The sequence below is a fragment of the Eleutherodactylus coqui genome, chromosome 2 (assembly GCF_035609145.1).
Source record: "Eleutherodactylus coqui strain aEleCoq1 chromosome 2, aEleCoq1.hap1, whole genome shotgun sequence".
Taxonomy (NCBI): Eukaryota; Metazoa; Chordata; class Amphibia; order Anura; family Eleutherodactylidae; genus Eleutherodactylus; species Eleutherodactylus coqui.
In genome coordinates, this window is record NC_089838.1 from 172,786,158 (window position 1) to 172,801,765 (window position 15,608).

The 15,608-nt window shown below is 50.5% G+C and overlaps 1 protein-coding gene across 5 annotated transcripts in view; it reads right to left on the reverse strand.

The window, feature by feature from the left end:
- The window catches only part of LOC136611940 (pendrin-like), a 114,831-nt gene that overhangs the window by 16,221 nt on the left and 83,002 nt on the right, over positions 1-15,608 (reverse strand). For all 5 annotated transcript variants that reach the window (XM_066591928.1, XM_066591927.1, XM_066591930.1 and 2 more), the window contains 2 exons: positions 2,728-2,870; positions 1,844-1,922 (listed from right to left, as the gene is read on the reverse strand). In XM_066591928.1, the coding sequence (XP_066448025.1) occupies positions 1,844-1,922; positions 2,728-2,870 (222 nt within the window). The remainder of the gene's footprint in view (positions 1-1,843; positions 1,923-2,727; positions 2,871-15,608) is intronic.

The window sequence follows — 15,608 nt, forward strand, 5'->3', positions numbered from 1 at the left end:
GTTATTCCTATAGGGCTTGTATTCCACACCTGTTAAAACCCACAGGTCTTTGCTTCTGTTCTTTTCCTAATTTTTTCTCTCTTTTTTTATTTTCACCTTTTCTTCTCACTTTCTTTGCAAATTTTTCGTTTTGATTAAAATAGTTAAAACAGTTACAACAGTTAGGGAACGTCTTTTCAGTCCTCCACACACGACAGACTGTCCGTAGACCTATACCACAAGGGATTCTTGCTCGCCTCGGGGGTCTTGTGGCTGCCTGGTGGGCCGTTTGTGGGACCCTTTGATATCTCAAGGGCTTGTTCGACATGTTTTGATTTCGTACCCATGTTTAGATCAGTCGAGAGCTGCCCTAACCGCGGAATGGGTCCAGCTTGTGGCCCAACCAGCAGCTATATCAAGGATCTCAGAGTTCCTTTCATAGCCCTATGTTGTTGGCTCTGTTTATGGTCTCCTCGAACTTAGACCGTTTTTCACCAGGTGGATTTCCCCTTATTTTTTCTTTTTTCCTCTCCCTCCTGATCGCCTCAGGAGGGAGGTGACTTTCATGCAAACCTGCATAAAGACTCCTAGTCCAGGGGGAGGGGGAAAAGGTGTGCTCTCTTTTATGTTTTAGAAAGATTATATCTCTAATGGCGTAGTTTATCATATCTGTTTTCTAATGTATGTTCGTTTTGTCAATTAAAACAATAAATACATTTTTGAAAGAAAACCCACAGGTCTTTACTTCTAAACTGCAAGATTCAATTCCACAGTTTTTTGCTGCGGAATTAAGGACTTTTTTTCAGAATTGTTCTTGTGAATTTCTAACATACAGTAGATTTTATTACACAACTAAAGTCCGCGGAAAAGAAAACAAGAAATTCCACAAGACGTTCCACCTAATAAATTCCGCAGTTAAAAATGCAACAAAATCCACACTAGACAAAAAACCTGCATTTGCCCTGCATCTTGTGGATAATTCCATTCCTGTGTAAAGTCTCTAACACTACTTGTAACCTACTATAGACAGAGTGGTGGGAAGAGTCTCCTGCTGCAGTCAGCCGTCTCACAGCCACATACAGAACTGGGAGGAGGTAGGCCGTCTGCAGACGGCGGGGTCGGATCCCACTACGAGAATTCTCGCAGCAGGACCCGACCTGAGCCCCTACAGGGACCAGTGTGGCGCTCACCTCTCCTGCAGCTCCAGCTCTTTGATGTGCAAGACCCGCACAGAATTAGAGCATGCTGCGATTTGTTTTCCGCATGTATTTTCACACGGACAAATTGCGTCCGTTTGCATAGGATTGCGTTTAGTAATGAAATCGTATGCAGACGTCCAGGGGCGGAAATTCTGCGGGAAATCCCGACGTGTGCTGGGGGCCGTAGAGTGGGAGAAAAGGCTGATTCCCTGGCAGACACATAGTGTGTGTGTGTGTGTGTGTGTGTGTATGTATGTATGTATGTATGCATGTATGCGTGTATATATATACATACATACATACACACACTTATGTAATGCTTTTAATTTCAGTATGAGACAGGTCAGGATTAAAGGAAGAGATTGAGGGAGGAATTGATGGGATATGTTTTATGTTTTTGTGAATTCTCTATGTTTAGTATTCCTTTAATTGAACTCCAGACATGTTACTTGTGTAGACTATATGGATCAGCTGACTGTTTTTAACTCATTGGACCAAGTCAAAAAGTCTAAGGCATATCACAGGATTTTGCTATTACATTATAATTTTGGCATCAGTTTTTAGGAACATTTAGAGAGCTCAGCTCACATAATTAGGGAAAACTTTAATTAGATTTTTCTTTAAATACATCTGCCTTAATATATGCAAAAACATAATCATCCCACCTCTTTCCACTGATTTTACTGGTAGCGTTCTTTTAAGAATTTCATTTCGACTAGCTGGCTGGACTTGCATATGTGATGCCTTAAAAAGAAAATTGGAAATAGTTTCAGTAAATATAACAGAAAAGCGTACACATACAAACATTTTACAGTGCTAAAATATGACACTTTTGGTTAGGTTTACTATGCAATTAGTTTGTGGAGAACAATGTTTATAACTACAAGAATTGATATATTTTATAATGTACTGCATTAGCTTGTTGTTGGTTATAATTTGCAATTAGTTTTCACTGTCACCCAGTTCAGCAATAGGGTTGATGATCCGAGGATTATTCCAGTTGCCAGATTGGAGCTGGGAAGGAATTTTTTCCCTTGAATGGGGAAAATTGGCTTTTACCTCAGGGTTTTTTTTTTGCCTTCCTCTGGATCAACATTGGGGGTAATATGCTGAACTGGATGGCGATCTGTCTTTTTTCGGCCTTACATACTATGTTACTTTATGTATGTCTTTTTAACCTGTGCTACAAATGTACATTTATGCTTACTGCCTTTTACATACTGTACATGTAGAGTTACTGGCATAACTATAGGGGATGTGGTTGCACCCGGGCCCTGGAGTCTTAGGGGGCCCATAAGGCCTCTCGTCTCCATATAGAGAGCCCAGTACTATGAATAAAGCATTATAGTTGGGAGCCCTGTTACAGGTTTTGCATTGGGGCCCAGAAGCTTCAAGTTATGCCTCTGTGTAGAGTAATTATATTTGACAGTATATCATACAATGTACTTTTACAAAAGCTAGTAACTAATTGAGAGCTATTATTGTAGGTTTGTAACTTCTCAATGAAGGCAGTTGTGTGGTTGTAAATCCCAATCTTATATCTGCTTACCATATCCAGAAGACTACAGCTACTGCAGTTCTTTTTCTGCTTCTGTATATGCAAAACAGCATCATGTATAGTTAGGAAACAGAGGTCTGTCTTGATTGCGTCATTAAAGAAATCACAACTTTCCAACTGTCCAAAAACATTATCTATTAAATAAAAGAATGAAAAAGAAATATTATAGACCACTTGTTTGTCACTGTAACCATGCAGATATTATATAAATTGTTTCTATAGCCACTTGTGTATAGCAGGTTAGGGACTTAAAGGGGTTGTCCCGTGGCAGCAAGTGGGGTTATGCACTTCTGTATGGCCATATTAATGCACTTTGTAATATACATCGTGCATTAAATATGAGCCATACAGAAGTTATTCACTTACCTGCTCCGTTGCTAGCGTCCCTGTCGCCTTGGTGCCGTCTAACTTCAGCGTCTAATCGCCCGATTAGACGCGCTTGCGCAGATGGGTCTTTTCCCTTCGGCTCGGTTCGGCAGCAGCGTTCTGGCTCCGCCCCTTGTACGCGTCATCGCGTAGCTCCGCCCCCGTCACGTGTGCCGATTTCAGCCAATCAGGAGGCTGGAATCGGCACATGTGACGGGGCGGAGCTACACGATGATGTGTACAAGGGGGCGGAGCCAGAACGCCGCTGCTGCCGAACCGAGCCGAAGGGAAAAGACCCATCTGCGCAAGCGCGTCTAATCGGGCGATTAGACGCTGAAATTAGACGGCAACGGGGACACCAGCAACGGAGCAGGTAAGTGAATAACTTCTGTATGGCTCATATTTAATGCACGATGTATATTACAAAGTGCATTAATATGGCCATACAGAAGTGCATAACCCCACTTGCTGCCGCAGGACAACTCCTTTAATGTATCAGTTTATTCCCACCTATTAATACAGCAAGGAAAACAAGAAAGCAAGCTGCGCTGTTTTATCTGAAAACATTTCACCTGGCATGTAGAAAGCCAGACCGGCCCCATTATAAGCAAGAACATCAGTCTGGTGAGTGCCGAATCTACTGGTTGCAGGATTTTTGTAGTTTGGTTCTGAGCATGGAGCCAAAAAATAGAGGTTAGCCAGAGTCCTAAGCTCAGATCTGAGCTTGGCCTTAGTGGTGGCTGCAGGTAGCTGCAAGTTATGTTTAAAATGTAGGTTTTACCTCTGTAACAGAAAAATGGATCTGTGAGACTATGAAAGATAGTAAGAGATTAGATATATGAGGACCAAAAAAATGGTCTCTCGGCACCACTCTCCAATAAAGGTTGTAAGGCAGTAGGATGTAATATCCTACTTCTCTTTTTATTAAATAAATTAAAAACCAGCATAAAATATGTGTTTCGGGGTGAACCCCTTCATCAGTCAAGCTAAGTAGGTCTAATACACACATAAGATAATTGAGACTTTTGCAACATACAGTAGGTGAATTGCAAGGATAGAAAAAGTATATAAAGAAGAAAGAAAGGGGGGGGGACACAAATAAAAAAATGAGGAAGTGAATAATTAGCACAAGCGAATAAACAAATAATGAATAGAGATGAGCGAACGTACTCGTCCGAGCTTGATACTCGTTCGAGTATTAGCGTGTTCGAGATGTTCGTTACTCGAGACGAGTACCACGCGATGTTCGAGTTACTTTCACTTTCATCTCTGAGACGTTAGCGCACTTTTCTGGCCAATAGAAAGACAGGGAAGGCATTACAACTTCCCCCTGCGACGTTCAAGCCCTATACCACCCCCCTGCAGTGAGTGGCTGGCGAGATCAGGTGTCACCCGAGTATATAAATCGGCCCCTCCCGCGGCTCGCCACAGATGCATTCTGACATAGTTCAGGGACAGTGCTGCTGGTGCCGGAGCTGCTATAGGGAGAGCGTTAGGAGTTATTTTAGGCTTCAAGAACCCCAACGGTCCTTCTTCGGGCCACATCTAACCGTGTGCAGTAGTGTGGAGGCTGCTTTTTGCAGTGTTGCACTTTTTTTTTTTGTATATCGGCCGTGCAGAGCATTGCGTCCTGCAGTAATTTTACATTGTCCAGGGCCAGTAGTGGTGAGGCAGGGACAGAAGACATATTTAGTGTATATAGGCAGTGGGCCTTTCCAAAAAACATTAGGGAAAAAAAATCTATTTGGGCTGCCTGTGACCGTCCTCGGTGTACTGGGTCTCTGCTGGGGGTAGTTGTCCTAATTCATACTCAGCCAGCTAAGTGTTACAGCAGGCTTGCGCAAAATCCTTTCCTGCCTCTGTGTTGCCTCTTACATCACCGCTGTATTCCTGTCCACAAGTGTACTGGGTCTCTGCTGGGGGTAGTTGTCCTAATTCATACGCAGCCAGCTAAGTGTTACAGCAGGCTTGCGCAAAATCCTTTCCTGCCTCTGTGTTGCCTCTTACATCACCGCTGTATTCCTGTCCACAAGTGTACTGGGTCTCTGCTGGGGGTAGTTGTCCTAATTCATACGCAGCCAGCTAAGTGTTACAGCAGGCTTGCGCAAAATTCTTTCCTGCCTCTGTGTTGCCTCTTACATCACCGCTGTATTCCTGTCCACAAGTGTACTGGGTCTCTGCTAGGGGTAGTTGTCCTAATTCATACGCAGCCAGCTAAGTGTTACAGCAGGCTTGCGCAAAATTCTTTCCTGCCTCTGTGTTGCCTCTTACATCACCGCTGTATTCCTGTCCATAAGTGTACTGGGTCTCTGCTGGGGGTAGTTGTCCTAATTCATACGCAGCCAGCTAAGTGTTACAGCAGGCTTGCGCAAAATTCTTTCCTGCCTCTGTTGTGCATTCCGTAAGCGAAGTCAGCCTCCAACCACAGGCCAATAAGCGGCACATTTAATTACAGCGTTCTGTTTCTGCACTACTGGTAATACACCATGCTGAGGGGTAGGGGTAGGCCTAGAGGACGTGGACGCGGCTGAGGACGCGGAGGGCCCAAGTCAGGGTGTGGGCACAGGCCGAGCTCCTGATCCAGGTGTATCGCAGCCGACTGCTGCGGGATTAGGAGAGAGGCACGTTTCTGGCGTCCCCACATTCATCTCACAATTAATGGGTCCACGCGGTAGACCTTTATTAGAAAATGAGCAGTGTGAGCAGGTCCTGTCGTGGATGGCAGAAAGTGCATCCAGCAATCTATCGACCACCCAGAGTTCTGCGCCGTCCACTGCTACAACTCTGAATCCTCTGGCTGCTGCTGCTCCTTCCTCCCAGCCTCCTCACTCCATTACAATGACACATTCTGAGGAGCAGGCAGACTCCCAGGAACTATTCCCGGGCCCCTGCTCAGAATGGCCAGCAATGGTTCCTCTCCCACCGGAGGAGTTTGTCGTGACCGATGCCCAACCTTTGGAAAGTTCCCGGGGTCCGGGGGATGAGGCTGGGGACTTCCGGCAACTGTCTCAAGAGCTTTCAGTGGGTGAGGAGGACGATGACGATGAGACACAGTTGTCTATCACTCAGGTAGTAGTAATTGGAGTAAGTCCGAGGGAGGAGCGCACAGAGGATTCGGAGGAAGAGCAGCAGGACGATGAGGTGACTGACCCCACCTGGTTTGCTACGCCTACTGAGGACAGGTCTTCAGAGGGGGAGGCAAGTACAGCAGCAGGGCAGGTTGGAAGAGGCAGTGCGGTGGCCAGGGGTAGAGGCAGGGCCAGACCGAATAATCCACCAACTGTTTCCCAAAGCGCCCCCTCGCGCCATGCCACCCTGCAGAGGCCGAGGTGCTCAAAGGTCTGGCAGTTTTTCACTGAGAGCGCAGACGATCGACGAACAGTGGTGTGCAACCTTTGTCGCGCCAAGATCAGCCGGGGAGCCACCACCACCAGCCTCACCACCACCAGCATGCGCAGACATATGATGGTCAAGCACCCCACAAGGTGGGACGAAGGCCGTTCACTGCCCCTGTGCCCCAACCTGCCACTGAGATCCAACCCCCCTCTCAGGACACAGGCACTACCATCTCCTGGCCTGCACCCACACCCTCACCTCCGCTGTGCTCGGCCCCATCCACCAATGTCTCTCAGCGCACCGTCCAGCCGTCGCTAGCGCAAGTGTTGGAGCGCAAGCGCAAGTACGCCGCCACGCACCCGCACACTCAAGCGTTAAACGTGCACATAGCCAAATTTATCAGCCTGGAGATGCTGCCGTATAGGGTTGTGGAAACGGAGGCTTTCAAAGGTATGATGGCGGCGGCGGCCCCGCGCTACTCAGTTCCCAGTCGCCACTACTTTTCCCGATGTGCCGTCCCAGCCCTGCACGACCACGTCTCCCGCAACATTGTACGCGCCCTCACCAACGCGGTTACTGCCAAGGTCCACTTAACAACGGACACGTGGACAAGCACAGGCGGGCAGGGCCACTATATCTCCCTGACGGCACATTGGGTGAATTTAGTGGAGGCTGGGACAGAGTCAGAGCGTGGGACCGCTCACGTCCTACCCACCCCCAGAATTGCGGGCCCCAGCTCGGTGGTGGTATCTGCGGCGGTGTATGCTTCCTCCACTAAACCACCCTCCTCCTCCTCCTTCACGTACGCAACCTCTGTCTCGCAATCAAGATGTGTCAGCAGCAGCACGTCGCCAGCAGTCGGTGTCGCGCGGCGTGGCAGCACAGCGGTGGGCAAGCGTCAGCAGGCCGTGCTGAAACTACTCAGCTTAGGAGAGAAGAGGCACACGGCCCACGAACTGCTGCAGGGTCTGACAGAGCAGACCGACCGCTGGCTTGCGCCGCTGAGCCTCCAACCGGGCATGGTCGTGTGTGACAACAGCCGTAACCTGGTGGTGGCTCTGCAGCTCGGCAGCCTCACGCACGTGCCATGCCTGGCCCACGTCTTTAATTTGGTGGTTCAGCGCTTTCTGAAAAGCTACCCACGCTTGTCAGACCTGCTCGGAAAGGTGCGCCGGCTCTGCGCACATTTCCGCAAGTCCCACACGGACGCTGCCACCCTGCGCACCCTGCAACATCGGTTTAATCTGCCAGTGCACCGACTGCTGTGCGACGTGCCCACACGGTGGAACTCTACGCTCCACATGTTGGCCAGGCTCTATGAGCAGCGTACAGCTATAGTGGAATACCAACTCCAACATGGGCGGCGTAGTGGGAGTCAGCCTCCTCAATTCTTTACAGAAGAGTGGGCCTGGTTGGCAGACATCTGCCAGGTCCTTGGAAACTTTGAGGAGTCTACCCAGATGGTGAGCGGCGATGCTGCAATCATTAGCGTCACCATTCCTCTGCTATGCCTCTTGAGAAGTTCCCTGCAAAGCATAAAGGCAGACGCTTTGCGCTCGGAAACAGAGGCGGGGGAAGACAGTATGTCGCTGGATAGTCAGAGCACCCTCCTGTCTATATCTCAGCGCGTTGAGGAGGAGGAGGAGGAGCATGAGGAGGATGAGGAGGAGGGGGAAGAGACAGCTTGGCCCACTGCTGAGGGTACCCATGCTGCTTGCCTGTCATCCTTTCAGCGTGTATGGCCTGAGGAGGAGGATCCTGAAAGTGATCTTCCTAGTGAGGAAAGCCATGTGTTGCGTACAGGTACCCTGGCACACATGGCTGACTTCATGTTAGGATGCCTTTCTCATGACCCTCGCGTTACACGCATTCTGGCCACTACGGATTACTGGGTGTACACACTGCTCGACCCACGGTATAAGGAGAACCTTTCCACTCTCATACCCGAAGAGGAAAGGGGTTCGAGAGTAATGCTATACCACAGGACCCTGGCGGACAAACTGATGGTAAAATTCCCATCCGACAGCGCTAGTGGCCGAAGGCGCAGTTCCGAGGGCCAGGTAGCAGGGGAGGCGCAGAGATCAGGCAGCATGTACAGCACAGGCAGGGGAACACTCTCTAAGGCCTTTGACATCTTTCTGGCTCCTCAGCAAGACTGTGTCACCGCTCCCCAGTCAAGGCTGAGTCGGCGGGAGCACTGTAAAAGGATGGTGAGGGAGTACGTAGCCGATCGCACGACCGTCCTCCGTGACGCCTCTGCCCCCTACAACTACTGGGTGTCGAAGCTGGACACGTGGCCTGAACTCGCGCTGTATGCCCTGGAGGTGCTTGCTTGTCCTGCGGCTAGCGTCTTGTCAGAGAGGGTGTTTAGTGCGGCTGGGGGCACCATCACAGATAAGCGTACCCGCCTGTCAACCGACAGTGCCGACAGGCTTACACTCATCAAGATGAACAAAGCCTGGATTTCCCCAGACTTCTCTTCTCCACCAGCGGACAGCAGCGATACCTAAACAATACGTAGGCTGCACCCGCGGATGGAAGCATTGTTCTCTATCACCATCAAAAACGTGGCCCTTTTAGCTTCATCAATCTGTGTATAATATTCATCCTCCTCCTCCTGCTCCTCATCCTGAAACATGACGTAATCACGCCGAACGGGCAATTTTTCTTAGGCCCACAAGGCTCAGTCATATAATTTTTGTAAACAATTTTTATACGTTTCAATGATCATTAAAGCGTTGAAACTTTCACCTGAACCAATTTTTATTTTAACTGGGCTGCCTCCAGGCCTAGTTACAAATGAAGCCACATTAACCAAAGCGATTAATGGGTTTCACCTGCCCTCTTGGTTGGGCATGGGCAATTTTTCTGACGTACATTAGTACTGTTGGTACACCAATTTTTTGGGGCCCTCGCCTACAGTATAATCCAATAAATTTTTTGCCCACCTGCATTAAAGCTGACGTTACATCAGCTGTGCTGGGCAATGCAATGGGATATATTTATGTACCGCCGGTGGCTTCCTGGCACCCACCCATGCTGTGGGTCCACAGGGAGTTGTAACTGCATGTGTCCACTTCTAAAGAACCCCAGTGTGACTGGGGCATGCAGTGTGGGCCGAAGCCCACCTGCATTTAATCGGACGTTACCGCAGCTGTGATGGGCACTGCAATGGGATACATTTATGTACAGCCGGTGGGTTCCAGGTGGCCACCCATGCTGTGGGTGCACACGGAATTCCCATTGCGGAGTTGTACCTGCCTGTGACTATTTATAAAAAAACGCGGTCTGACTGGGGCATGCAGACACCTTGACAGAATGAATAGTGTGTGGCACATAGGTTCCCCATTGCTATGGCCACGTGTGCAGCTCCTGATGGCGGTGGCACACGATTATATTTCTCATTGCTTCTGTACAGCATTGTGGGCTATCGCCCCGCCCCTTTTAAAGAGGGTCGCTGCCTAGCCGTGCCAACCCTCTGCAGTGTGTGCCTGCGGTTCCTCCTCATGGTAGACGCACTTATAAATAGACATGAGGGTGGTGTGGCATGAGGGCAGCTGAGGGCAGCTGAAGGCTGCGCAGGGACAATTTGGTGTGCGCTGTGGACACTGGGTCGTGCAGGGGGGGGGGGGGTTGGGCAGCATGTAACCCAGGAGAAGTGGCAGCGGAGTGTCATGCAGGCAGTGATTGTGCTTTGTTGGAGGTAGTGTGGTGCTTAGCTAAGGTATGCATTGCTAATGAGGGCTTTTCAGAAGTAAAAGTTGTTGGGGGGGGGGGCACTCTTGCCACTATTGTGGCTTAATAGTGGGACCTGGGAACTTGAGATGCAGCCCAACATGTAGCCCCTCGCCTGCCCTACCCGTTGCTGTGTCGTTCCCATCACTTTCTTGAATTGCCCAGATTTTCACAAATGAAAACCTTAGCGAGCATCGGCGATATACAAAAATGCTCGGGTCGCCCATTGACTTCAATGGGGTTCGTTACTCGAAACGAACCCTCGAGCATCGCGATAATTTCGTCCCGAGTAACGAGCACCCGAGCATTTTGGTGCTCGCTCATCTCTAATAATGAATAATAAATAAAATAGTAGAAGAGTATCATAAAATAAAAATGCATAAAATTAGTGATATATAGATAATAACAATGAATATTAATAATAAAATTAATGAATGATGATGTCAGTATGATTTGATACAATAAGAGTGCCCTAAATCACAGGGGACTATTACTTTAGACACATATATTTCAAATGCAGGAATCCGGCTATTGTGAAGAACCTTGCTTTTATTCCAATAACTTCGTGCTCATACAGACAAACAGAGTACGCGTTTCGGTTCGCAGAACCTTGCTCACCTCTGTTTCGACTATTACTTTACCTAATCGAACTCTTCTTCATTTACCCATCTTCTACAGCTTTTCTCAGAACCTGACCCTCTCTTTAATCAGTAATAGAGATGAGCGAGCATACTCGTCCGAGATTGATACTCGTTCGAGTATTAGGGTGTTCGAGATGCTCGTTACTCGTAACGAGTACCATGTGATGTTCGAGTTACTTTCACTTTCTTCCCTGAGAAATTTGCATGCTTTTCTGGCCAATAGACAGACAGGGAAGGCATTACAACTTCCCCCTGCAATGTTCAAGCCCTATACCACCCCCCTGCAGTGAGTGGCTGGCGAGATCAGGTGTCACCCGAGTATATAAATCGGCCCCTCCCGCGGCTCGCCACAGATGCATTCTGACATAGTTCAGGGACAGTGCTGCTGGTGCCGGAGCTGCTATAGGGAGAGCGTTAGGAGTTATTTTAGGCTTCAAGAACCCCAACGGTCCTTCTTCGGGCCACATCTAACCGTGTGCAGTAGTGTGGAGGCTGCTTTTTGCAGTGTTGCACTTTTTTTTTTTTTTTGTATATCGGCCGTGCAGAGCATTGCGTCCTGCAGTAATTTTACATTGTCCAGGGCCAGTAGTGGTGAGGCAGGGACAGAAGACATATTTAGTGTATATAGGCAGTGGGCCTTTCCAAAAACATTAGGGAAAAAAAATCTATTTGGGCTGCCTGTGACCGTCCTCGGTGTACTGGGTCTCTGCTGGGGGTAGTTGTCCTAATTCATACGCAGCCAGCTAAGTGTTACAGCAGGCTTGCGCAAAATTCTTTCCTGCCTCTGTGTTGCCTCTTACATCACCGCTGTATTCCTGTCCACAAGTGTACTGGGTCTCTGCTGGGGGTAGTTGTCCTAATTCATACTCAGCCAGCTAAGTGTTACAGCAGGCTTGCGCAAAATTCTTTCCTGCCTCTGTGTTGCCTCTTACATCACCGCTGTATTCCTGTCCACAAGTGTACTGGGTCTCTGCTGGGGGTAGTTGTCCTAATTCATACGCAGCCAGCTAAGTGTTACAGCAGGCTTGCGCAAAATTCTTTCCTGCCTCTGTGTTGCCTCTTACATCACCGCTGTATTCCTGTCCACAAGTGTACTGGGTCTCTGCTAGGGGTAGTTGTCCTAATTCATACGCAGCCAGCTAAGTGTTACAGCAGGCTTGCGCAAAATTCTTTCCTGCCTCTGTGTTGCCTCTTACATCACCGCTGTATTCCTGTCCACAAGTGTACTGGGTCTCTGCTGGGGGTAGTTGTCCTAATTCATACGCAGCCAGCTAAGTGTTACAGCAGGCTTGCGCAAAATTCTTTCCTGCCTCTGTGTTGCCTCTTACATCACCGCTGTATTCCTGTCCACAAGTGTACTGGGTCTCTGCTAGGGGTAGTTGTCCTAATTCATACGCAGCCAGCTAAGTGTTACAGCAGGCTTGCGCAAAATTCTTTCCTGCCTCTGTGTTGCCTCTTACATCACCGCTGTATTCGTGTCCACAAGTGTACTGGGTCTCTGCTAGGGGTAGTTGTCCTAATTCATACGCAGCCAGCTAAGTGTTACAGCAGGCTTGTGCAAAATTCTTTCCTGCCTCTGTGTTGCCTCTTACATCACCGCTGTATTCCTGTCCACAAGTGTACTGGGTCTCTGCTGGGGGTAGTTGTCCTAATTCATACGCAGCCAGCAAAGTGTTACAGCAGGCTTGCGCAAAATTCTTTCCTGCCTCTGTGTTGCCCCTTACATCACCGCTGTATTCCTGTCCACAAGTGTACTGGGTCTCTGCTGGGGGTAGTTGTCCTAATTCATACGCAGCCAGCTAAGTGTTACAGCAGGCTTGCGCAAAATTCTTTCCTGCCTCTGTTGTGCATTCCGTAAGCGAAGTCAGCCTCCAACCACAGGCCAATAAGCGGCACATTTAATTACAGCGTTCTGTTTCTGCACTACTGGTTATACACCATGCTGAGGGGCAGGGGTAGGCTTGGAGGACGTGGACGCGGCTGAGGACGCGGAGGGCCCAAGTCAGGGTGTGGGCACAGGCCGAGCTCCTGATCCAGGTGTATCGCAGCCGACTGCTGTGGGATTAGGAGAGAGGCACGTTTCTGGCGTCCCCACATTCATCTCACAATTAATGGGTCCACGCGGTAGACCTTTATTAGAAAATGAGCAGTGTGAGCAGGTCCTGTCGTGGATGGCAGAAAGTGCATCCAGCAATCTATCGACCACCCAGAGTTCTGCGCCGTCCACTGCTACAACTCTGAATCCTCTGGCTGCTGCTGCTCCTTCCTCCCAGCCTCCTCACTCCATTACAATGACACATTCTGAGGAGCAGGCAAACTCCCAGGAACTATTCCCGGGCCCCTGCCCAGAATGGCCAGCAATGGTTCCTCTCCCACCGGAGGAGTTTGTCGTGACCGATGCCCAACCTTTGGAAAGTTCCCGGGGTCCGGGGGATGAGGCTGGGGACTTCCGGCAACTGTCTCAAGAGCTTTCAGTGGGTGAGGAGGACGATGACGATGAGACACAGTTGTCTATCACTCAGGTAGTAGTAATTGGAGTAAGTCCGAGGGAGGAGCGCACAGAGGATTCGGAGGAAGAGCAGCAGGACGATGAGGTGACTGACCCCACCTGGTTTGCTACGCCTACTGAGGACAGGTCTTCAGAGGGGGAGGCAAGTGCAGCAGCAGGGCAGGTTGGAAGAGGCAGTGCGGTGGCCAGGGGTAGAGGCAGGGCCAGACCGAATAATCCACCAACTGTTTCCCAAAGCGCCCCCTCGCGCCATGCCACCCTGCAGAGGCCGAGGTGCTCAAAGGTCTGGCAGTTTTTCACTGAGAGTGCAGACGATCGATGAACAGTGGTGTGCAACCTTTGTCGCGCCAAGATCAGCCGGGGAACCACCACCACCAGCCTCACCACCACCAGCATGCGCAGACATATGATGGTCAAGCACCCCACAAGGTGGGACGAAGGCCGTTCACCGCCTCCGGTTTGCACCGCTGCCTCTGCCCCTGTGCCCCAACCTGCCACTGAGATCCAACCCCCCTCTCAGGACACAGGCACTACCGTCTCCTGGCCTGCACCCACACCCTCACCTCCGCTGTGCTCGGCCCCATCCACCAATGTCTCTCAGCGCACCGTCCAGCCGTCGCTAGCGCACGTGTTGGAGCGCAAGTACGCCGCCAAGCACCCGCACGCTCAAGCGTTAAACGTGCACATAGCCAAATTTATCAGCCTGGAGATGCTGCCGTATAGGGTTGTGGAAACGGAGGCTTTCAAAGGTATGATGGCGGCGGCGGCCCCGCGCTACTCAGTTCCCAGTCGCCACTACTTTTCCCGATGTGCCGTCCCAGCCCTGCACGACCACGTCTCCCGCAACATTGTACGCGCCCTCACCAACGCGGTTACTGCCAAGGTCCACTTAACAACGGACACGTGGACATGCACAGGCGGGCAGGGCCACTATATCTCCCTGACGGCACATTGGGTGAATTTAGTGGAGGCTGGGACAGAGTCAGAGCGTGGGACCGGTCACGTCCTACCCACCCCCAGAATTGCGGGCCCCAGCTCGGTGGTGGTATCTGCGGCGGTGTATGCTTCCTCCACTAAACCACCCTCCTCCTCCTCCTCCTCCTACGCAACCTCTGTCTCGCAATCTAGATGTGTCAGCAGCAGGACGTCGCCAGCAGTTGGTGTCGCGCGGCGTGGCAGCACAGCGGTGGGCAAGCGTCAGCAGGCCGTGCTGAAACTACTCAGCTTAGGAGAGAAGAGGCACACGGCCCACGAACTGCTGCAGGGTCTGACAGAGCAGACCGACCGCTGGCTTGCGCCGCTGAGCCTCCAACCGGGCATGGTCGTGTGTGACAACAGCCGTAACCTGGTGGCAGCTCTGCAGCTCGGCAGCCTCACGCACGTGCCATGCCTGGCCCACGTCTTTAATTTGGTGGTTCAGCGCTTTCTGAAAAGCTACCCACGCTTGTCAGACCTGCTCGGAAAGGTGCGCCGGCTCTGCGCACATTTCCGCAAGTCCCACACGGACGCTGCCACCCTGCGCACCCTGCAACATCGGTTTAATCTGCCAGTGCACCGACTGCTGTGCAACGTGCCCACACGGTGGAACTCTACACTCCACATGTTGGCCAGGCTCTATGAGCAGCGTACAGCTATAGTGGAATACCAACTCCAACATGGGCGGCGTAGTGGGAGTCAGCCTCCTCAATTCTTTACAGAAGAGTGGGCCTGGTTGGCAGACATCTGCCAGGTCCTTGGAAACTTTGAGGAGTCTACCCAGATGGTGAGCGGCGATGCTGCAATCATTAGCGTCACCATTCCTCTGCTATGCCTCTTGAGAAGTTCCCTGCAAAGCATAAAGGCAGACGCTTTGCGCTCGGAAACAGAGGCGGGGGAAGACAGTATGTCGCTGGATAGTCAGAGCACCCTCCTGTCTATATCTCAGCGCGTTGAGGAGGAGGAGGAGGAGCATGAGGAGGATGAGGAGGAGGGGGAAGAGACAGCTTGGCCCACTGCTGAGGGTACCCATGCTGCTTGCCTGTCATCCTTTCAGCGTGTATGGCCTGAGGAGGAGGATCCTGAAAGTGATCTTCCTAGTGAGGAAAGCCATGTGTTGCGTACAGGTACCCTGGCACACATGGCTGACTTCATGTTAGGATGCCTTTCTCATGACCCTCGCGTTACACGCATTCTGGCCACTACGGATTACTGGGTGTACACACTGCTCGACCCACGGTATAAGGAGAACCTTTCCACTCTCATACCCGAAGAGGAAAGGGGTTCGAGAGTAATGCTATACCACAGGA